The sequence below is a fragment of the Manacus candei genome, unplaced genomic scaffold (assembly GCF_025592945.1).
Source record: "Manacus candei isolate 608988 ecotype Guabito, Panama unplaced genomic scaffold, ASM2559294v1 h1tg000048l, whole genome shotgun sequence".
NCBI classification, from domain to species: domain Eukaryota; kingdom Metazoa; phylum Chordata; class Aves; order Passeriformes; family Pipridae; genus Manacus; species Manacus candei.
In genome coordinates, this window is record NW_026138096.1 from 4,082,983 (window position 1) to 4,100,574 (window position 17,592).

The 17,592-nt window shown below is 40.3% G+C and overlaps 1 protein-coding gene and 1 long non-coding RNA gene across 4 annotated transcripts in view; one reads left to right on the forward strand and one right to left on the reverse strand.

Moving 5' to 3' along the window:
- Window positions 1-10,980, forward strand: part of KIAA0232 (KIAA0232 ortholog) — a 67,126-nt gene extending 56,146 nt beyond the window's left edge. For 2 of the 3 annotated variants that reach the window (XM_051798311.1, XM_051798313.1), the window contains 2 exons: window positions 5,308-5,389; window positions 7,305-8,331. In XM_051798311.1, coding sequence (XP_051654271.1) covers window positions 5,308-5,389; window positions 7,305-7,702 — 480 coding nt within the window. In that variant the 3' untranslated portion in view covers window positions 7,703-8,331. The other variant, XM_051798312.1, reaches the window with a different exon arrangement.
- Window positions 10,981-11,111: 131 nt separating this feature from the next.
- On the reverse strand, window positions 11,112-17,294 carry LOC127476039 (uncharacterized). The gene is made up of 2 exons (XR_007906456.1): window positions 13,179-17,294; window positions 11,112-12,912 (listed from the first exon to the last, which is right to left on the reverse strand). It is a non-coding gene; the product is annotated as an uncharacterized LOC127476039 (long non-coding RNA).
- Between the last annotated feature and the right edge of the window lie 298 nt (window positions 17,295-17,592).

A 17,592-nucleotide genomic window follows, 5' to 3' on the forward strand; every position in this document is an offset into this window, starting at 1 on the left:
GAACTGGGGGTGTTTTATCTCAAGTAAGAGACTTGAAGCAGAGGCAGCAGTTTTGCAGAAGCCACGTTCATAGTTAGAGGAGATAAGGGAGAAGCTGTGTTGCTTTGTAGGCTCTGGGAAACACAGAAGAAGGGGATGTCATGACCTTAAGTCACAGTAAGGGAAATTGAAGAATAAGAATTCCAACCAGCCAACGAGCATTACTGTAAGGGTCAGTTATTTTTAGGGAAGCAGTGGAAATTCTGCCTTGAAGAGATTGAGTAGAGAAATAGTGCATTGTAGTTGACTCCAGCTTTCTGCAGGAACAGAGACTAGATTATCTCATAGGGTCCCTTGCTCATGTATTTTCAGTGAAATTCAGCAATTAGGTTACTGCCAAATAGGTTTTAAGAACATAAAATCCAGACTCAGGTCCCCTTCTTTATTTGTGACCAGCTACTTGAACCAAGTGTATCTTCACTGACTGGCTGAACTAAAATTAGCATCTGATCTTTTGGAATGGGATTCAATTGGGTTCATTGCTGCTTTGACTTCTAAATTACTCACGTGTTTCTTGTATTCTTCCTGATAGTAAGGGATTGCAGAGCAACAAGAAATCTGTACTTCCAGATTAATATGACTTTCTCTGTTCTTGGTTATGAAACTGTCAATTGTAACACTTCTGATAATATTCATTCAGACCATACTGAGGCTTTAGTGCTTATTGTGTTCACATTCTGCAAACCTCTTGTCACGGCCATGACTCTTGTCAGCATGCATCCTGAAGGAGTACGAATACTCTGTGATGGTGTTTCCAAATTAGTATCTAAAGCACAAATAGCCTATCCTGAAAGGCATACCAATTTAGATCAAAAATAACAGCTATTTACATGGGTAGATGAAAAATTTAATTAAACTTTTCTATGAAATAATGAAAGTGCCCTTTTTTTCAAGACCCTCAGCAGATGGTCTTTACAGCTCTAGATCCCAGCTCTGAGAAGATGCTTTGCATAAATTTTGCTTGAAGAACAAAGTTCTGACCAGTGTAACTTTTCTGACTGGCAAATGACTAAGCTGCTGTATGAACTTGCTCTGGATGTTTGTCTGTAACTGTAGGGGAAAACTTCTGATGGAATCAAGGAAATAAAAAAAAATTATTCCTGCCTCATACAAAATTGTTAGTTAAGGAATAGTTAAAAAAATACTAATATTTCTCCCTATGCAGATTGTTGATGAAATAAGATTTAAATTGTTAAGCACAAGCTGTACCGCTTCTTGGTGGAGAAAAAACCATATTGCATATTCATAAGTGCTCCCTTAGAAATTTGTGATGTTGCAAAATAAAACTATTATTTTCTGCCAAGAAAAAATAATAAAGTAAATTGCTAATAAAGTATGAGCAATCAAGCTCTTATCTGAGGAAAAATATTTAAAAATATATATTTATGACAAAATATAAATAAAATAAGGGGTGTTTTTCTTTTTTATCAAATACGTCTGTAATCATAAGGAGAGAGGGGAAAAACCTCAACCTCCTGCCCCCCTCCAAATTTCTCCTACCTTTTTTTTGTAGCTTTTCCGTCTGTGCATTTAGCATTCAGGTAACCAAACCTCATACAGGGCAGTACCAGCTTTATTATTTTACCTTATGGCTGGGACTTTTCCTGTGAGTAACTGCGTTCATGCTCCTAGATCTGGTCTTTCCCAACTTTAGTCGTCACAGTTTCCTCACCTGCCCAAATGCCCTTGTCAAAGATATTCCTAAGAGTTGTCTTAGTGTCCTGCCATACAGAAACTTCAGTTACATTTCAGCTCTGCCAGCAAACACACAGTTCCACTGAAATGTGCTGTTTATCAGGCTGCCTGCTGTTCCCAGTTAAACACAGTGGTGTTGGATACATCCCTGGCTGTAGTGAGCATGGAACACTTTACACAAACGAAATGAGCAAAAGAGAAAAATGCACCTAACTGGGTGTTCTGGCCAGCCCAGCTCCCAGGCTGAGGTGTGTTCACCAAAGTGCTTGTCCTTGTGCCCAGATCAATATGCTATGATATCCTGCTGCATTCTTGCAATGCTGCTTCATCAGTTAATCAGTCTCATGATGCTGTCCATAGCAGTCTTGCCAAGAAAGCAGCAATACAATAAAAGTGTGTAGAACAGGAATTTTCCTGGGCTCCCTCATTTCAACTGTGTGTGTGAATGGACGAAGTGAGGAAAAATGTCGTGAGCTGTAGGAAATGGCATTCACAGTGCAGGAAACATCTTTCACTTCTCCGTTGGTTTTGCATTTTATTCAGATGTATCCTTAAGGTAGTGAATTGCTTTTCCATTGTTATGCTGGAGATCCAATACACTTTTTAAAATGGTTGTTACCCACTTAAGCTCACAAACTCCCTCCTTCGCATTAGCTGCACTAAAATTTCCTTTTTTAGTTGAAAAAAACATAATATTTGCTTTTGTTCCTTTAGAAAATATTTTTACTGATGTTTGCAAGGAATAATTGTTCTTTTGTATACCAGAGGTTTCACATGAAGTTTTGGATGAAAGACTTAAGTGGACAGCCCTGCTGTTGTATAAAGTTCTTGGGAAGGCTCATTTGAGAAAGCAGACATAGAGTGATGTTACGAGGAACAAATGTGCAGTAGAGGCCAATGAAAGACATACTATTTAGTATTTACTATTTAAAGTTTTGAAACTATTTTACCCTTTCAAACTTTAGACAATAGCAAACATTAAATTTGTTTTTTCTGCTGTTGGGTTAGCTTAGCTTTTGGGGTGGGAAAGGTGATAGGACCAGAAGCAGAATTGGAGTTTTAGTTTCTGCATGTAACTGTGCAGTTCAGACTCAAATCTACAGAAAGCTCACAAATAGTGGTTTAAATCAGCCAAGACTTGGGGCAGGAGAATCTTGCATTGCTGTAACGTTACAGTAGTGTTTGTGCTTGTGAATGCTGAGGTCCTGAAGTCATTTTACATTGCCTCAACCAGAGTCTCTAGGAGAAGCCTCAGTTACCCTATGCCTACCTGTAAAACAAGAAGGGAAACCTATCAGTGTTCTCTCTCACCTGCAGCAAGACTGGAGTGGAACAGCATTGCAGTTGGTTTGCCTTGCTGTCTTTGAGTTCTGCTTAAGAATAAAGTAAAATAAATACGAATAGTTTCAGAGAGGAGAGACTTCTAGTTGCAATTTCTAATACCAGAACCATTGTGAATAAAAGCTATTTAGGTGGGTATCTGACCAATTCAGTAAAACTTTTCATAAAACACTGGAAGTGTATGTGAGTATGTGTGTGAGAGAGGAGGAGGAGATATAAAATTGAAAATGCTGTTTCAAACGGGAAAGATTGCCAACAAAGGAGGGTAGACTCATGGTAGTATTCTAGAGTTGGTGTTTTGTATTTACTGATTGGGAGTGTTTCTTCAATTCACAAAAATTGTTATGATGACAGACTGGGCAGTTATAGTAAACATTTAAACATCCATAGGAAAAAAATTGTTTTCTTCAGTAAACATATAAAATGGACATCAGCTACTGCCCTTCGTCCACTCCCAAACTAAACCCCCAAATGGCTTTAGTATGGAGCCAGTCTTTACACATCTGTCCTTTTGCTTCACACACCTGACAGTAATGCTGGTTTAGAAATAACACCCAGCATGAGGGCCGATGTGAGGGCAGAGGGCTGGGTCTGAGCTCAGAGTGAAGTCCTGCCAGGCTGCCTCTGCTCCAAGCTGGGACCTGTCTGACCTCCTCCTGCTCTGCAGGCACTGAGGCTCTGAGGGAAGCACAGAAGTGTCAGCTCACTCCCCGAGCCATCCTGCAGCACATGCATGGGTTCCAAAGGTGCCTTAGCCCAGGGAGTCCACTGCAGCTCGTTGTCCCCTGCCAGCCTCCAGCTGGCTTTGCTTGTCACCTGCTGTGGTTCATCCAGCTTATCCCCTGTGCAGGTGTGACAGCAGCGATGGAAGAGGCTTTGAAGTTAATAAAGCATTGTGCCCATGGAGTTTAGACACCTCTATCTACAGTCAGCACAGAGTGAGGCTTCCATGATTGAATTTATTTGTAAATGCACATATTTCTTATTAAGCCCTGCTTCAAATACCCTTGAGCTTTCTTTTTTTTCCTCTCCTTTTTTTTTTTTTTTTTGGGTAATGTTGAAAAAGACACCAACCTGTGGTTTAACTTTCTAAGAACTCCCTTTTCTAGAATTGGAGTTTGAATTTTTGGAGAGTGGTTCCAAAAGGACTGTTCCTCGGTCTTATGAGAGGAAACCAGCACAATTTCATGAGAAAAAATAAGTTGAATCTGGTACATGTGTGTGGATACAGCACTCTTGAGTTGCTCCTTTGGTGTGAGAGGAACTTCTCTTTATTAAGGAATAAGTGTTTTAAGGAATAGATGTTTAGTCTACAGTAGTGTAAGGAGGAACAAAAGGAGGTTCATTAATTTTCCATGCTTAAATGTTCTCAGGCTTACAGAGGAGGAAGCTGGGTAGAAAGTCAGTGTTGAAGCTCATTTGTTAATGTTTGTTGTAGGTAATTGCACTGTAGTTTGGTTTTTTAATCATTCTGTCTAATATCTATAGAGGATGTTACAAGCTGGCTCATCTTTTGAAGGTTAACGGGGTTACCTCAGTGCAGCCATAAAACTGGGGACATGTCTGTTGTGACAAACCCTTGGTATTTTAGCCGTGTCCATTAATATCATAGGGAAAGGGCTCTGGTAAACTGCAATTAGCATTAAAATATAAAGGAGAGAGGAAGTATTTTGGCATTCTTAGTGAATTGATTATTTCTAGCATAAAGACAAATTATTGATCATCCTTATAACCACTTTTTTTCCTCATGTTGGCACATAATTCTCTAGTTTAATTTTCTGTTATCCCATTGGGTATTGGTACTGCTGATTCACCCTTCCAGACTTTTAACATTAGAAATTTTGCCGCTCTTTTTTCTTTCTTTTCTGTTTCGTTTTACACTAACTATCCACCATATTGACTAATGTTTCACTATGCCTCCATCTCTCTGTAGATTGTAAAATGTAGGGCTGGAATTAATTTTTTTTGTTCTGGATTTGTACAACTCTGTATGGCAAAGTCTGAGCCCCAGCATGGTTCATATTGGCTGTAAGAGTTCAGAGAATGGATGTTCCGCTGTAGTTGGACAGTCATTTCCCATTAGGATTAGAAATTGAGCAGTGTGACCTGTAAGATCTAGCAAATTAGTTGTAATGTCAGGGTTTCCTCCTTTACATGTAAGTATATTATTTATGGCATAATGAAGTGTGATTATTGTCTAAACACTTTCCTATATTGAATACTAATCTGCAGAGAATGAGTGGCAGCCAGGAAAAGCAATGCTGGTGGGAAAAGGCGCTCTATTCTCCCCTTTTTCCTGCATCACAGTGTGAAGGTAAGCACCTCTGCCTCTTAGAACTAACTTGCTGTTGCACCTGTGTTAGAGCAAAATACTCCTTGTTATGGACTGGAATTGCTGCAGATGAATTGGAACTAATGTCTAGATATAAAAAACCCACACCAGTAAGCTTCCACAATCAGTTCTCTTATCAGAGAGAGAACTGGGATGCTTCAATTGCACTTGTAGTAGATCTCTAGCATGATTCTGAATTGGTTTCAAAAGAAAGTGGTTTTAAAGTAGTCTTAATATTTATGCAAGTTTACTTAATTCCAGAGCCTGCAATTAAGTAAACAGAAAATGAATCTCTAACTCTGAAAATACTTTATTACGTTTCTTAATGTTTCATCCTGAGAAAATCCTTACTTGGTAGGTAATTTTATAAGAATGTGAAAACATGATGATTACCTTTTATGGGTTTGCATAAATAACATGCCAGTTGTTCAGTGAATGTGTGGAATCTCTCTCAGACTGGGAAGGAGAGGGATTTGCCACTTGGCCACTCCCTTCATTCACACTGACAGGCTGGGAATTTTTCTGTGCCACACGAGAGCAAGTCCACTCCTGGTAGGCAGGCTGCTCGTGAGCAGAAGCAGGTGTGCTTCCAGAACCCCCAGGAATCTGGAGTATCTGACAGCTGACTCAGCCAAGGTTTTCAGTGGACAGGCAAGAATCCAAGCAGGGTTTTTTGCCTGCATACCAGTTCACCTTTTCTGGGAGACGGCAAGAAGCTAAACCAGAACATTTTGTATCCTGAATTGATAGGCTCTCTGGTGCTTTCTGTCGGTAGAGGTTCAGGGCAAGAAAGATTTGATCTGAGACCTGGTTCCTTAATAATCTGGAAGTAGATTAGCCAGTGGTTGATACTGAACTACTTTAGGAGTGCAACTGAACCGTATTCTCGGTGCCAAAACGCCCTTACTTGGGTGTTCAGGACAGTTTGGGTTACTTTCAAGAACATCTTAACTTACTTTGCTCCCAACTATAGAAATGTGCACAACGAAAGACAGGCTGATGCGTGCAGGACTGGTCACAGAACCTCCCATGTTCGCAACAGCCGTGTCTTTACAAAGCGGGGGGGGGTGTTCGGTGTCCTGCGGCAGAGCCGCGCGTTGTTCCCGGTGTCTCCCGCGGCTCCCGGCGCCGGGAGCGGCTCGTGCTGACCCCTGGCGGTGAAGGCCCGTAACTGCGGGGGGGGAGCGCGGCCGCGGGCGGAACCTGCTGGGGCGGGGCAGTGTCCGTGAGGTTCGGCAGTCCCGAGGGTCGCTCTTCCAGACTCGGCTTTTAAACGGGACTTTTTAAACAAGGAACTTTATCCTCAGAGCTGATGTTGTTCTTTCGCAAACTGTATCCAGTTTTTCCGTATGGGTATTTTTTATAAGTGGATATTGATGCATGTGATCCATGTATATCTATATGATGTGTTGATATTCTATATAGAAGTTTACTCTGGTAAGTAGAAACCACAGCCATTCACATCAACTGGGGGTTTTTTTGAGCTTCAGTGAGGATCAGGCTGCAGTTGCAGTCTGTACTGTATGGGGATAGAAATAGGAATGATCTGGAACACCGTGCAGCATCAGAATTGAAAAATGCACTGAAGCATTTATGATAAGAAAGTAATTCTTGCTCTTTATGCTTTAGTATTTTAGATGTTTTCATTAAGTAGGTAGCTTCCTCTTTTATTATTTCATTATCCATGCAGGATTTGATGAAGTTTCCATAAGGTATTATGCTTATCTCTGTAAGGGTGTCAGACCGTAAAATCCCCCACAAGCACAGAGGGCTAGAGTATGAATTTCAAGAATACGTCTCTGGATGCTTTCATTTTGGCTAAATGTAAATAACAGTGTTCCTCAATTCTGTTTTTTCTTCCTTTTCCTCTGAAACACCCCCACAAACACAATGTAAGAGTGCTATACAAATGCCAAGGGAGAGAATGGTGTAGGAGAACTTGCAGATGTAAAGGAAATATCCAATGATGATGAACATCTTTTAGATTTTAATATGGTAAGTTTGTCGTTGGTTTGGGGGAGGAAGTTTTTTGCTTATTTTATAAGGGTGGGCTACTGCATCTTTTCTTTCATCACAATTCTCAGTCTGACCTCAAATGAAATTCCTGCAAAAACCTTCAAAAGCCTTTCTTTCCTTACTTTGTTTTTTAATCTCCTCTACATCTTGGGCATTCTTCTGAAAATTCCTCAAGGTGTTGTACTTTGGGGAGTACAACCCTTTGTCCGAATAGTTGTACTTCTAGTAGATAAGCAAAGCCAGTTTCCTTTGGGAATGCTTGGCATTTGCTTGTCATGAGTGTTAAACATGAGTCTTCTTTTCCTCAACTAAGTAAGCGTAGAGTGGGCTGATATGCATTGTGAGGGCAGAAAGGACCAGTAACTGAAGGCATAAAGATAATTTTTTTTTTCTGTAAGGAAAAAATATCATGTTCACATGTATTTACTGATATACCTTTAAACTTCATAGTGATGATAGCACTAGATTTACACTATGACATGCTTGCTGTGGCTTTACTGATTCAGCTGAACATATATTGAAAATACATTTGCTTGAAGTTTAGTCAGATCTGTGCTGTGTTTTCTTGCTATTTAATACTTACTACCAAGTTTGGGAGATACCTTTTACAGTAATTTTTCTAACATAAACTGTGATAAAGATACATCCTAACTGAGTTTGCTTTTGATTCTTTTGCTTTTTTTGTGCAAATCCCAAAATTAAGGAATAGGAAAAAATAATAAAAGCCCCACCTTTTTATCCTGCTGTTCTGCAGTCCTTTCTGCATAGTGGATTAATTTAGGAAAGAGAAGGACTTGCCCTGTAATCTTGGCATCTCTCTTGGACAACTACAAAACCACGTAACCTCCCCGCCCAGAGAAAAGCAAGCGTGTTCTTTTTTGTTCCCCATCAACACTGTCAGTTTAAATCTTTAGGTTTCTTCTGTTTATGAAGCAAGATGTGCAGATGATATAAATGCTGAGGCAAAACCAAATGGCTTCAGGAAGAAGATCTACTCCAGTGATAGCTCCAGCTCTGAAGACACAGCTTCAGAAGGTGGAAGTGAATGGGCTGATCCGTGTGAGGAGGAGCTTTTTTCTCGAACTCAACTGTAAAAACTGCAGAGTAGAAAAGATGGTTGAAAAGTAACATGAGATGGAAAACTATCCTTCTTGAGGGTCTGTAGCTCTAAAACAACAACTTGAGTTTCCTCTTCAGTTAATGGATTCAGATGTGTATTTATCTTTCTCTTCTTGCTTATTTTATAGATGAGGACACAGCTGTCCTGTTGAAGATTTTTTTCCCCAAAAAATACTGTTAAATTCTTGGCTATTTGAACTAGACTAGATTGTGTTGTCAAATCAAGAATGGATGTGCATGTGCTTGTCTTAGTAGTACCACTGCTTTTTTGCATCTTAATTGCAGTTATTTTCATTCGTAACTGTAGCCCTACCACTATTACTATCTTCTTAGCATCGCAGTGTCTACAACTACTTCTGCTATTCAGAGACTTCAGCTTTCTGCACATTAGGCTTTGTTCTCTAAGAACTGGGAGATAAATACTTAACACTGTAATCTATCAGTGCCTTTCTGAATGCAGGAGAAAAGCATGAATGACTTGTCCAGTCTTCATTCAGTAAATCTCATAACTTTGAAGTAGGAACAACAGGGTTGTGCTTTAGAGACTTACAGAAACTGTGTTTTCTATCCTATGATTCCCCCCCCTCCTGCAAACCAACACTGAGGATACCATGGTTTGTATTTTTGCTAACTGGAGAAGCCAAGGATTTTTTGTAGGTATGGAGGCAATGTGGGGTTTTTTTCCTTTTTTTCTTTTTTTTGTCCTTTTTAGCAACTTGCCAATGTGGGGCAGAAGTTTAAAAAGTAACACCAAAAATAATAAACCACTGGGGTGATGTGTGGATTGTTGTGAATTTTGTTAACGAGTAATGAGAATGTTGTCTTGTTGCAGATGAAGGCATTCATGTAACCTGCAAAAGCATCCTGTAACTGAACTTGAGCTTGAATGACTGAAACTCTCTAAAATGCTCAGAGTGTTCAATGTTCTAAATGCAAAGGGTCAGTGCTTCACTTGAAAGAAATCCTGTGGCTGCTGCAGTTAGCTGCTGTTGTGGCTGTAATTTAGTAAATCTCGTAGTTCATTTTGTGTTCCTGAGAGAATGTGTGGGGCAAGTTCTGTGTGTGGTGGGTGGGGGTAGGGAAGGTGATGACTTACAACATACATGTGTGATTGCAGTAGTGATTGTTGCTTTATGTGACTTGCTTTTAAATTTTATTTTGTTAACTTAGAAAGTCAATACATTGTCAAGTTGCATCTGTACAAGACTATCAACTCCTTGTGCTTTTAACACATTATGCAAAATGTATAAGCCAGGAGGAGCAATATTTGCAAAACTAAACATTCTAAGTTTTTACCAACTCCTAGTTTAAAAAATGACAACAACTAACTAGTCTACACGATTGCAGCATGTCTAGAACACCAGGAAGTGCAGAGAGTCCAACACTGACTTGAAAAGCTTCACCATTAATTTTGACAGGCAATAAACCTCACAAGAAACGTAGCTGTTTGAAATGTGAGCTGAACTGCCTTTGAAATATGTTCTGCGCTAGAAATGCTTTCTGAGTAACTGGGTTTTGTTGCCTTTATTCAGTTGACAGTGTAAGAATTTAAATATGTGGTTGGGGAACCATGCCAGTCTTTGTGCAACGCTTTTGGTGAGATCCTTACTAAAATTGGCTTGGTTGCCCTTACCCAGGGACTTTCTTTTGGTCCTCCTCTTAGACTATGTTTTAGGGTTTGTATTCATACAACAAATCTTTTGACACTTTACAGTTTCTTTTCTTAATTTATTTGCAGACTTTGAATAGATTTTTATATATTTTACTTTCTTCTGGAGCTTCCTTGAGAGGTTGTTTAGCACCTGCACTGAGAACTAGTTAACTGTAACATGAAAGTAAAAAAAGAACTTTACACACAAATTCTTCAAATCACTACAGTGAAGAATGGAATAGAACTTCATTTGAGAACAGGAAATGACCAAATGGACATATTTCAAACACAAACTTCAGCTCAGTTAATACTGGCTTGAGCTGCTTCTTTGGTAAGAAAGGGCTCAAAATATCAAAGGTGTTGCTCGTAGTTACATTGTGGTGTGTAATGATTCCAGCACCTTTGGGGAAAATAAAATCCTATACTGAGCTTGGGCAATAACAAATTGTCTTTACTTGTTTTCATAGTTTAATGGCTAAAGCTCTAAGGCTTTCAGTGAGAGTTGAAGTGTGGTTTTTAGTTTTTCTATATGGATAGAAACACACAAAACAACAACAACAACAACAACAACAAAAGCATTAAAGGTTGGCGTACGCTGAACCGCACTGTGGGATGAAGCGCATTGCATATCCATAGCACTGAAGTATCAGTTTTCCATTCCTGGGCTGAAATTTGTTTCTACTTTTTGCTTCAAGTGGTTGTCTTGTTCTGATTTCACGTACACCAGAGTAACTGATTTTGTTTTCTTGTGGAGTTACTTAACACCGAATAAAAATATAAAAGGACAGTTGGATGGTGTGTGTGTGTCTTTATTTTCTTTGGCTGATTGTATAGCTTAAATACAACATGGCAGTTAAGCATTAAACATTCTGGAGAAATAGCATGAGATACCAAGTTCAGGAGTCCTTTTCATTGCTGTAATTTTTAAAACTATTTTTTATTCTTTTTCAATACAAGGTAGGAAAATTAAATACACTGCATCTGTTCTTAAAAAAACAAAACAAAACAAAACAAGACAAAATAAGCTTAGTCCCCACCTTATTTCTGCATAAAATATCATAATCTCATTCCAAAAATTTGTAAGGACAACTTCACATTTAGAAAACACAAAATCTCTTTAAGAAAGAAATTAAACCCACACAAACCCAGACCCTTTCACACATAACAGTTAAAGAACTTGTATATAGCAGGGGATCTAAACCAGCAGACTTTTATTTCTGCTTTCAACTTGCGTTCAGCCATTAAATGGTCAGTAAATTCCACGAAAGTGCACTCCTCATTCCACAGATGCACCTCTTTTCATAGAAAGGAAAAAAACTCCCAACAGCTCACATTTCACTTGGTGGAGCTGGGTGCACTGTGGTGCTGTAGGTCTGCAGCCAAAGGGACCTGGGATTCTGTGCAGAATGATTCAGACTCTGCTGAACTGGAAGTGCAGTGAAAACACCACAAATACACAATTGGAAATAATGGAAAAGAGTTGCTCTGTAAGGCCCTTGGGTGAATACTTTTGTTCATGAGTATCTAGCATGCTTCAAACTTGGTAGTTGAAACTTTTAAAGGCATAAATTATTTTCAATTATTTCTTAAATACAGCAGAAGGAATTTATTTTCATTGTGCTTATAGAACATGCTTGATAAAAGAATCAGCCAAGCTTTTCAATTGCTGTATCTGAATTAACTCCATATATCTTAAAGAATTAGTTTCCAATGTAAACAATGCTTCTGCTGTGCAAACCCCACTGCATAGTCCTAGGGAGCAAGTGCACCTGTCAGCAGTGGGGCAGCTGTAAATGCACGTCACACTGGGACTTCACAGGGGTGCTGTCCGATGTGAAAATACATGGGAAGGGAGTGCACCTTCTGGAAAGTCAGGATTCCTTGACAGTAGCTCATTATTTCCCTGCCAGGACCATCATAGTTAAGTATTATCCCCAATTAATTAGTCATTAGCTTTCATGTACAGCATCTCACATAATTTTCTTTTATGATCCATGGAACTAGTAGCAACAAGACTCCAGAAGTTTGGGACAAATGAGACTTCACTGACATATTTTAGCTTCCTACAGTAAGCCTCCTGTTCTGTTGTTCAAGGTTCTCCTAAAATGTGTTATTATGTGCAAGTGCTTATAAATTTTATGAGGTACCTCTGCTCCAAGGGGATGATAATGGGATGAAAGGGGAAAACAGCTCACAGAGCTGGCAGTGGGTCAGCACACTGATGGGAAAAAGCCACTGGGTGACACAAAACACTGGTCTCCCTGCCCTCCTTCAATCTGTAACAGCTTCACTATAAACACACCGAGGACAGAGGCTGTGCTGAGAGGCTGCCGCGGGTGCTGCCTCCTCCCACCTGGCAGCCTTCCCGCAGGGCAGGTGCTGCTGGAACCACCGTGTCTGGAACTGTTGTGTATCTGCAGCCATAGGACCCAGCTAATCCAAGAGTGCAAAAGCAGTAGGAAGTCTCTGCCTCCCTCTCAGTACAAGGCAGGGTTCCTTCTATTAACAGCAGTTACCGGCATTCAATGTTGCTACAATTGCTTGTCAGGAAGACTTCAGGAGTTGTTAATGAAGGATTATCTGCCCATGGTTTCTGCACAGACCTTTTACTCACTACAAGGAAAGAGACACAGCAGGAAGTAGCAACTCTCCTTGCCTCACAGAATTAAGCACTCTCAAGTTCTTGAATTTCTTCTAAAACCATTGGAGGCAATCAAGCCTGTTAAAAAGCATAGATGAGCATATTTTCAGAATCATTTCAGTGCTTTGCTTGTTTGTAGCCACAGAAATGTTCAAGCAGAGAGCAGTACAGTACAGCAGCAGTACTGAAAGCAAATTCATAAGCACTGCCTAAAAAGGGATACCACTTCCACTGCTGAAGATTTTTAGGGACAAATTAGACAAATGTGTCAGGAACGATGCAATGACCCACACAAACTCATACAGTTTGATCCCCAACTTGTGTTTGAAAAAAGTACAACTTACGTGTTAAGCCTCTTGTCCAAAATTTGCCTCATTAATTCCTACCTGCTGTGATGGGCCACCCTGATCCCTTCCTGATATGGAAAGAAATTGGTATTGAATTTTTCATTTTTGCACAGTTCATATATTCATGCAATAATGAATGTTAAGGACTGTTAGCATCCTTTATATTCCCAATACCCTTTCAGTAGAATTTTGCCTTTTTCATTTTTTTTACATAACTTGTAATTTTTGCATTGTTGTTTGGCTTCTAATTGTCCTTTGTAATGGGATTTGAGCCCTCAGTTGTTTGACTCTGGAACTCTTATCTATTTGACAAAAAGTCTTCAAGAAGTCTCAGTTGTCATTCATGGTTTTTAAATATTTTTCTGCCATTTTTCCTGTAATTTTATTCAATACAAAAATATTAGATTCTTTTAAGCACTGAAGATCCATGGAGATACATTAATGGCATCTGTTACCTGCCCCAAACAAATGTTACTTAGTTTCATTCGCTACTAGTTCTAGAAAACAACTCATTTTTAGTTCAGTACTTCTTTTTTTCTCCCTAGTGAATTCCAATAGAAAACTGCCACATGTTAAGTCCAATGCCTTTTCTGTTATAGAATAGATCTATTTGCTTTGGGAAATGTAATTTAAATTGTGCTTACTTAAGAGAATAAATCTGCTATAGCACTCCAACTTTTCATTATGCAGCTGTGCATAATAACAGCCCCGTTTCCTTCTCTGGTGTGATTTAGTGATGAGTGAAGATCTGTAACAGAGGTACCATGGAGGCTTTGTCAGCAATTGTTTATGGGCACTTAGGATTCTGCAATTCTGAGATATTATACAAGAAGTAATATTTTTAGTTTGTATAGTTTTACTTCTTCTCACCTTATTACTCATTTTGTCCTTCCTAAACAGCTTGTAGACAGTGATAGAAACAATCCTGTCACGCATCAGGTTTCAGTAATATCAATTCAAACATGCTTGGAAAGCTTCACACGCTCTTCCTGCCTTTCCTGCTCTTCATTTTCTTGCTGTCTTATGGAGGCAAACTTAAAACCAGTGGTAACAGAAGCATTAACAGTAATGGTAGCTACAGCCCTGGCTTTCTCAGCCTTTATCAGGTCTAAGTTCCTATAGGACGAGGCAGTGTTTTGGGATAATGAAATGGCATGTTCTCCTGCTGTTTCTGATTCATCCCAAACCTATTAAAATGGCTTGGTGCACAGACATTCCATTGCTAGTAGGAATGCCTGTGCACATGGTGGCTGTGCAGGAAATGGACTGCTATCAAACACAGACAAAATTAGTTTTGTGTGAACAAAATTAATTTGTGATGAATCTGACAGAGAAGAATTCATTTGTCAAAAGCATCACCATTTGCTTCTGAGGTACTGATCTTTTTCATAGAATCATTATCCTTTTTACTGCTACAAGACAGTGGAAAGCTGAATTTATTCATTGATCCCTTTTCTTGTACCATAGAACATGCATTAGGTACTTCAGCGTGCCTGCAGTAATTCTGTAAAGCCCGGAGGGTAACAGTATCCAGCACTGCAACACTTGCACTCTGGCTTGGGGGAGCTAAAACTGCCTTAAGTGACAGTGATGGGAGGTGGAGGCAGGAGCCGTAGGTCAGCTGGTGTTCAGTGAGGCACAACTCTTGGACCTTCACAATATGCAAATCTTTGGCTAACTGGAGAAAAAAATGTCTTCTAGTTTATGAGAGAAAATGACTGTCTTCAAGATGGATCAGGAGCTGCACAGCAGATTCAAATGAAGCTCAGTTTGGCTGGCTCTGAAAGCTGCTTGCATCATACTTGGCTTGTGATGAATGAAAAGTCAATCTAGATGTTCTCATCTAGTTCTTAAAAAAATAACTTTGAAGTTGTATCAATTGGAAAATTGCTGAAGCTTAAAAACAGAACCAAAAGCCTAAGCAGAGAATGATTTCTCACATCTACAGGCATAAGAAATATGATGGAAACTTGTGTTTCTGTTCCTCAGCTCTAACGAAGCAGAGGAAGGACTGTTATTTTGGGTACTTTTATCATATGTAGTATATTCCAGAGAAATCACTGAGACAGAACAGAGCAGAAACTCTTCATGCTTTCTTGCACAGTAACCATAAAACTGCCATATTGAACTCTGCTGGCATGGATGAGAGTCTGTATGACAGAGCTTTGGAATTGCATGTTTTAAAAAAAATTAAATTCTGTAGCACCAGTCTATTATTAGACCATGTAGATTTTTTTTTTGCCCAGTAGGTGAACATCAGTAGCCAGTTTGAGGCTGCTCTATGTAGTGCTTCATTTCTACACAATAGCCACAGGTAAGACACTCTTGAACAAAACATGAGGATTTCATCCCAAGAATTTTTACACAGTTAAGTGTTCTGCAGGTTTACCCAACCCTGAATCAGTGGTAGAGGACTGATGACAACCACACTTAAGCACCATAACTAACTTCTTATCACACTTCAGAGGATTTACTTGATTTCTCAGTGTGCCCTTCTGGATGGACTTTAAATTTTGCACAGCTGCAAAAGAAAGGTGCTAAAGGTCCCCTTTGCACCGTTATGCATTTATACTTCCTGTACCTGGCAGTACCTGTGCTGTTTCCTTTTAATAATTAGCACATGCCACACTTCCATCAGAACTAGTGGTGTGACACTGTATTTAGTCACAGTGCCAGCCCTTCAGCTTTTACCCACACAGAGGAATACACAATATTTGCAGACAGAAACTACCTTACCTCGGAGGTGGCATGAACAGAACTGATGCTAACAGATAATGCAAAACACCTCAGCTTTTGGAATATCTCATGACAACCAGCAACACTATTTACCCTTTCCCATCAAACTCACGTGCAGAGTATTTTTCTATATTGACTAGGCTGTGATTTTCTGTGAGTTTCTGTACGCTCTGCTACTGCTTTTTTTTTTGCAGCAGCAGGTTTTTCTAATAGTTTCTTCAGCCTAAATTATATTAGGAAGTTGGAAGTATCGTTATTTCCTATGCAGACATTCTACAGACTTACAGAACTCATGACTGTGTATTTCCATTCTCTTTTTTACCCTGGAAACCAAACAATTCTGACCCAAGTTCAATGATACCACGATGACAATACATTATTCTGGTTGCTCCAATAGAAATATTGATTCCCACTCTCAAAAACAGAAGAAAAATATTAATACTAAAAAACGAATTAGTGACAGTATATGGTCCAAAAGACTTATGCACATAAACAAGTTTTTAGTGCCTCAAAACTGTTTTGGTTCTATTTACCTACTTTTGACAGTAACATGAGAGCTATCTTTCAGAGATAGTGATTTTCAAAAAAAGATATGGAGTAATTAATGCCAATCCTAAATTGTTTTATATTGATACTCATCTTTGAAATACATCAAAATAAGTACTGGTCTCAGATCCAAACAACAGAAACTATCTGCAGAGATATAATTTTTGATTGCTAAGTTTTCAGTGTAGTAATCTTGATAGGATGGAACTGGTTGCAATAGGGCCATGGTGGCAAGTACTTCTTGGTTTCCCTCTGCCTCTCGCAATTTATTCAGATGTAACTTGCCCACATCAAAGCCTGAATAATCATAGGTTTGCCGCTGCTTGGTATCAAACTAATTACGCTAACAAAAGGTTAGATATTTCTGCATTTGCTTCAGCGTAGACTAGAGGTGTGAGGTGACGGTTCAGGTGTCCGCTTTATCTTACCACCACTGTAGAGACACATCACCAAGTCCAGGTGCGAAACATGCGACGTGTGCAGAAAAAACCCAGCCCCGAGTTTCACAGATGATAAGGAACACACGGCAGCTCTGCCCCTGCCAGGTGCCGACCGCTCCTGACCCCTGTGACTTCAGTGTGGGCGTAGAGCAGGCTGTGCACCACAGCCCCGCCGTGCGAGCGGCCGAGGGGAGCACCTGAGGCGGAAGGCAAAGAAAGATACACATGCAAAAATCGCCAATTACCACCCTAAAGCCTCCACTTTTAGCATTACAGAGCGTAAAGCCAAAGTTCTACAGAGCATAAAGCCAAAGTCCCACAGAGCTAAAGACACGCCTGCACTGGACGCCCCCAGACCTTCCGCAGCCCAAACCTGCAAACCCACCGAAGTTTGTTTTCCTCCTAAACGCAGGCGGGAACACAAGCGGAGCCCGGCCGCAGTGTTGCTCCCCCCGGGGATCGCCAGGGCCACCCCCCGCCCCCGGCACTGACACAGGACGGGCTGCAGCCGCCGGGCAGAGTAACAGTGGCTCCGCCCGGGCGCGGGGCTCCTCGGAGCGCCCTCAGCCGCAGTCCCGCTCCGCTCCCGGGCCGGCTCCGGGCGGGTCCGTGCGGACACCCTCGACACCGCCGCCCCCTCGGCGGGTGCTGACACGATCCAAAATGGCGCCCGGCGGCCGCCCCCCGCC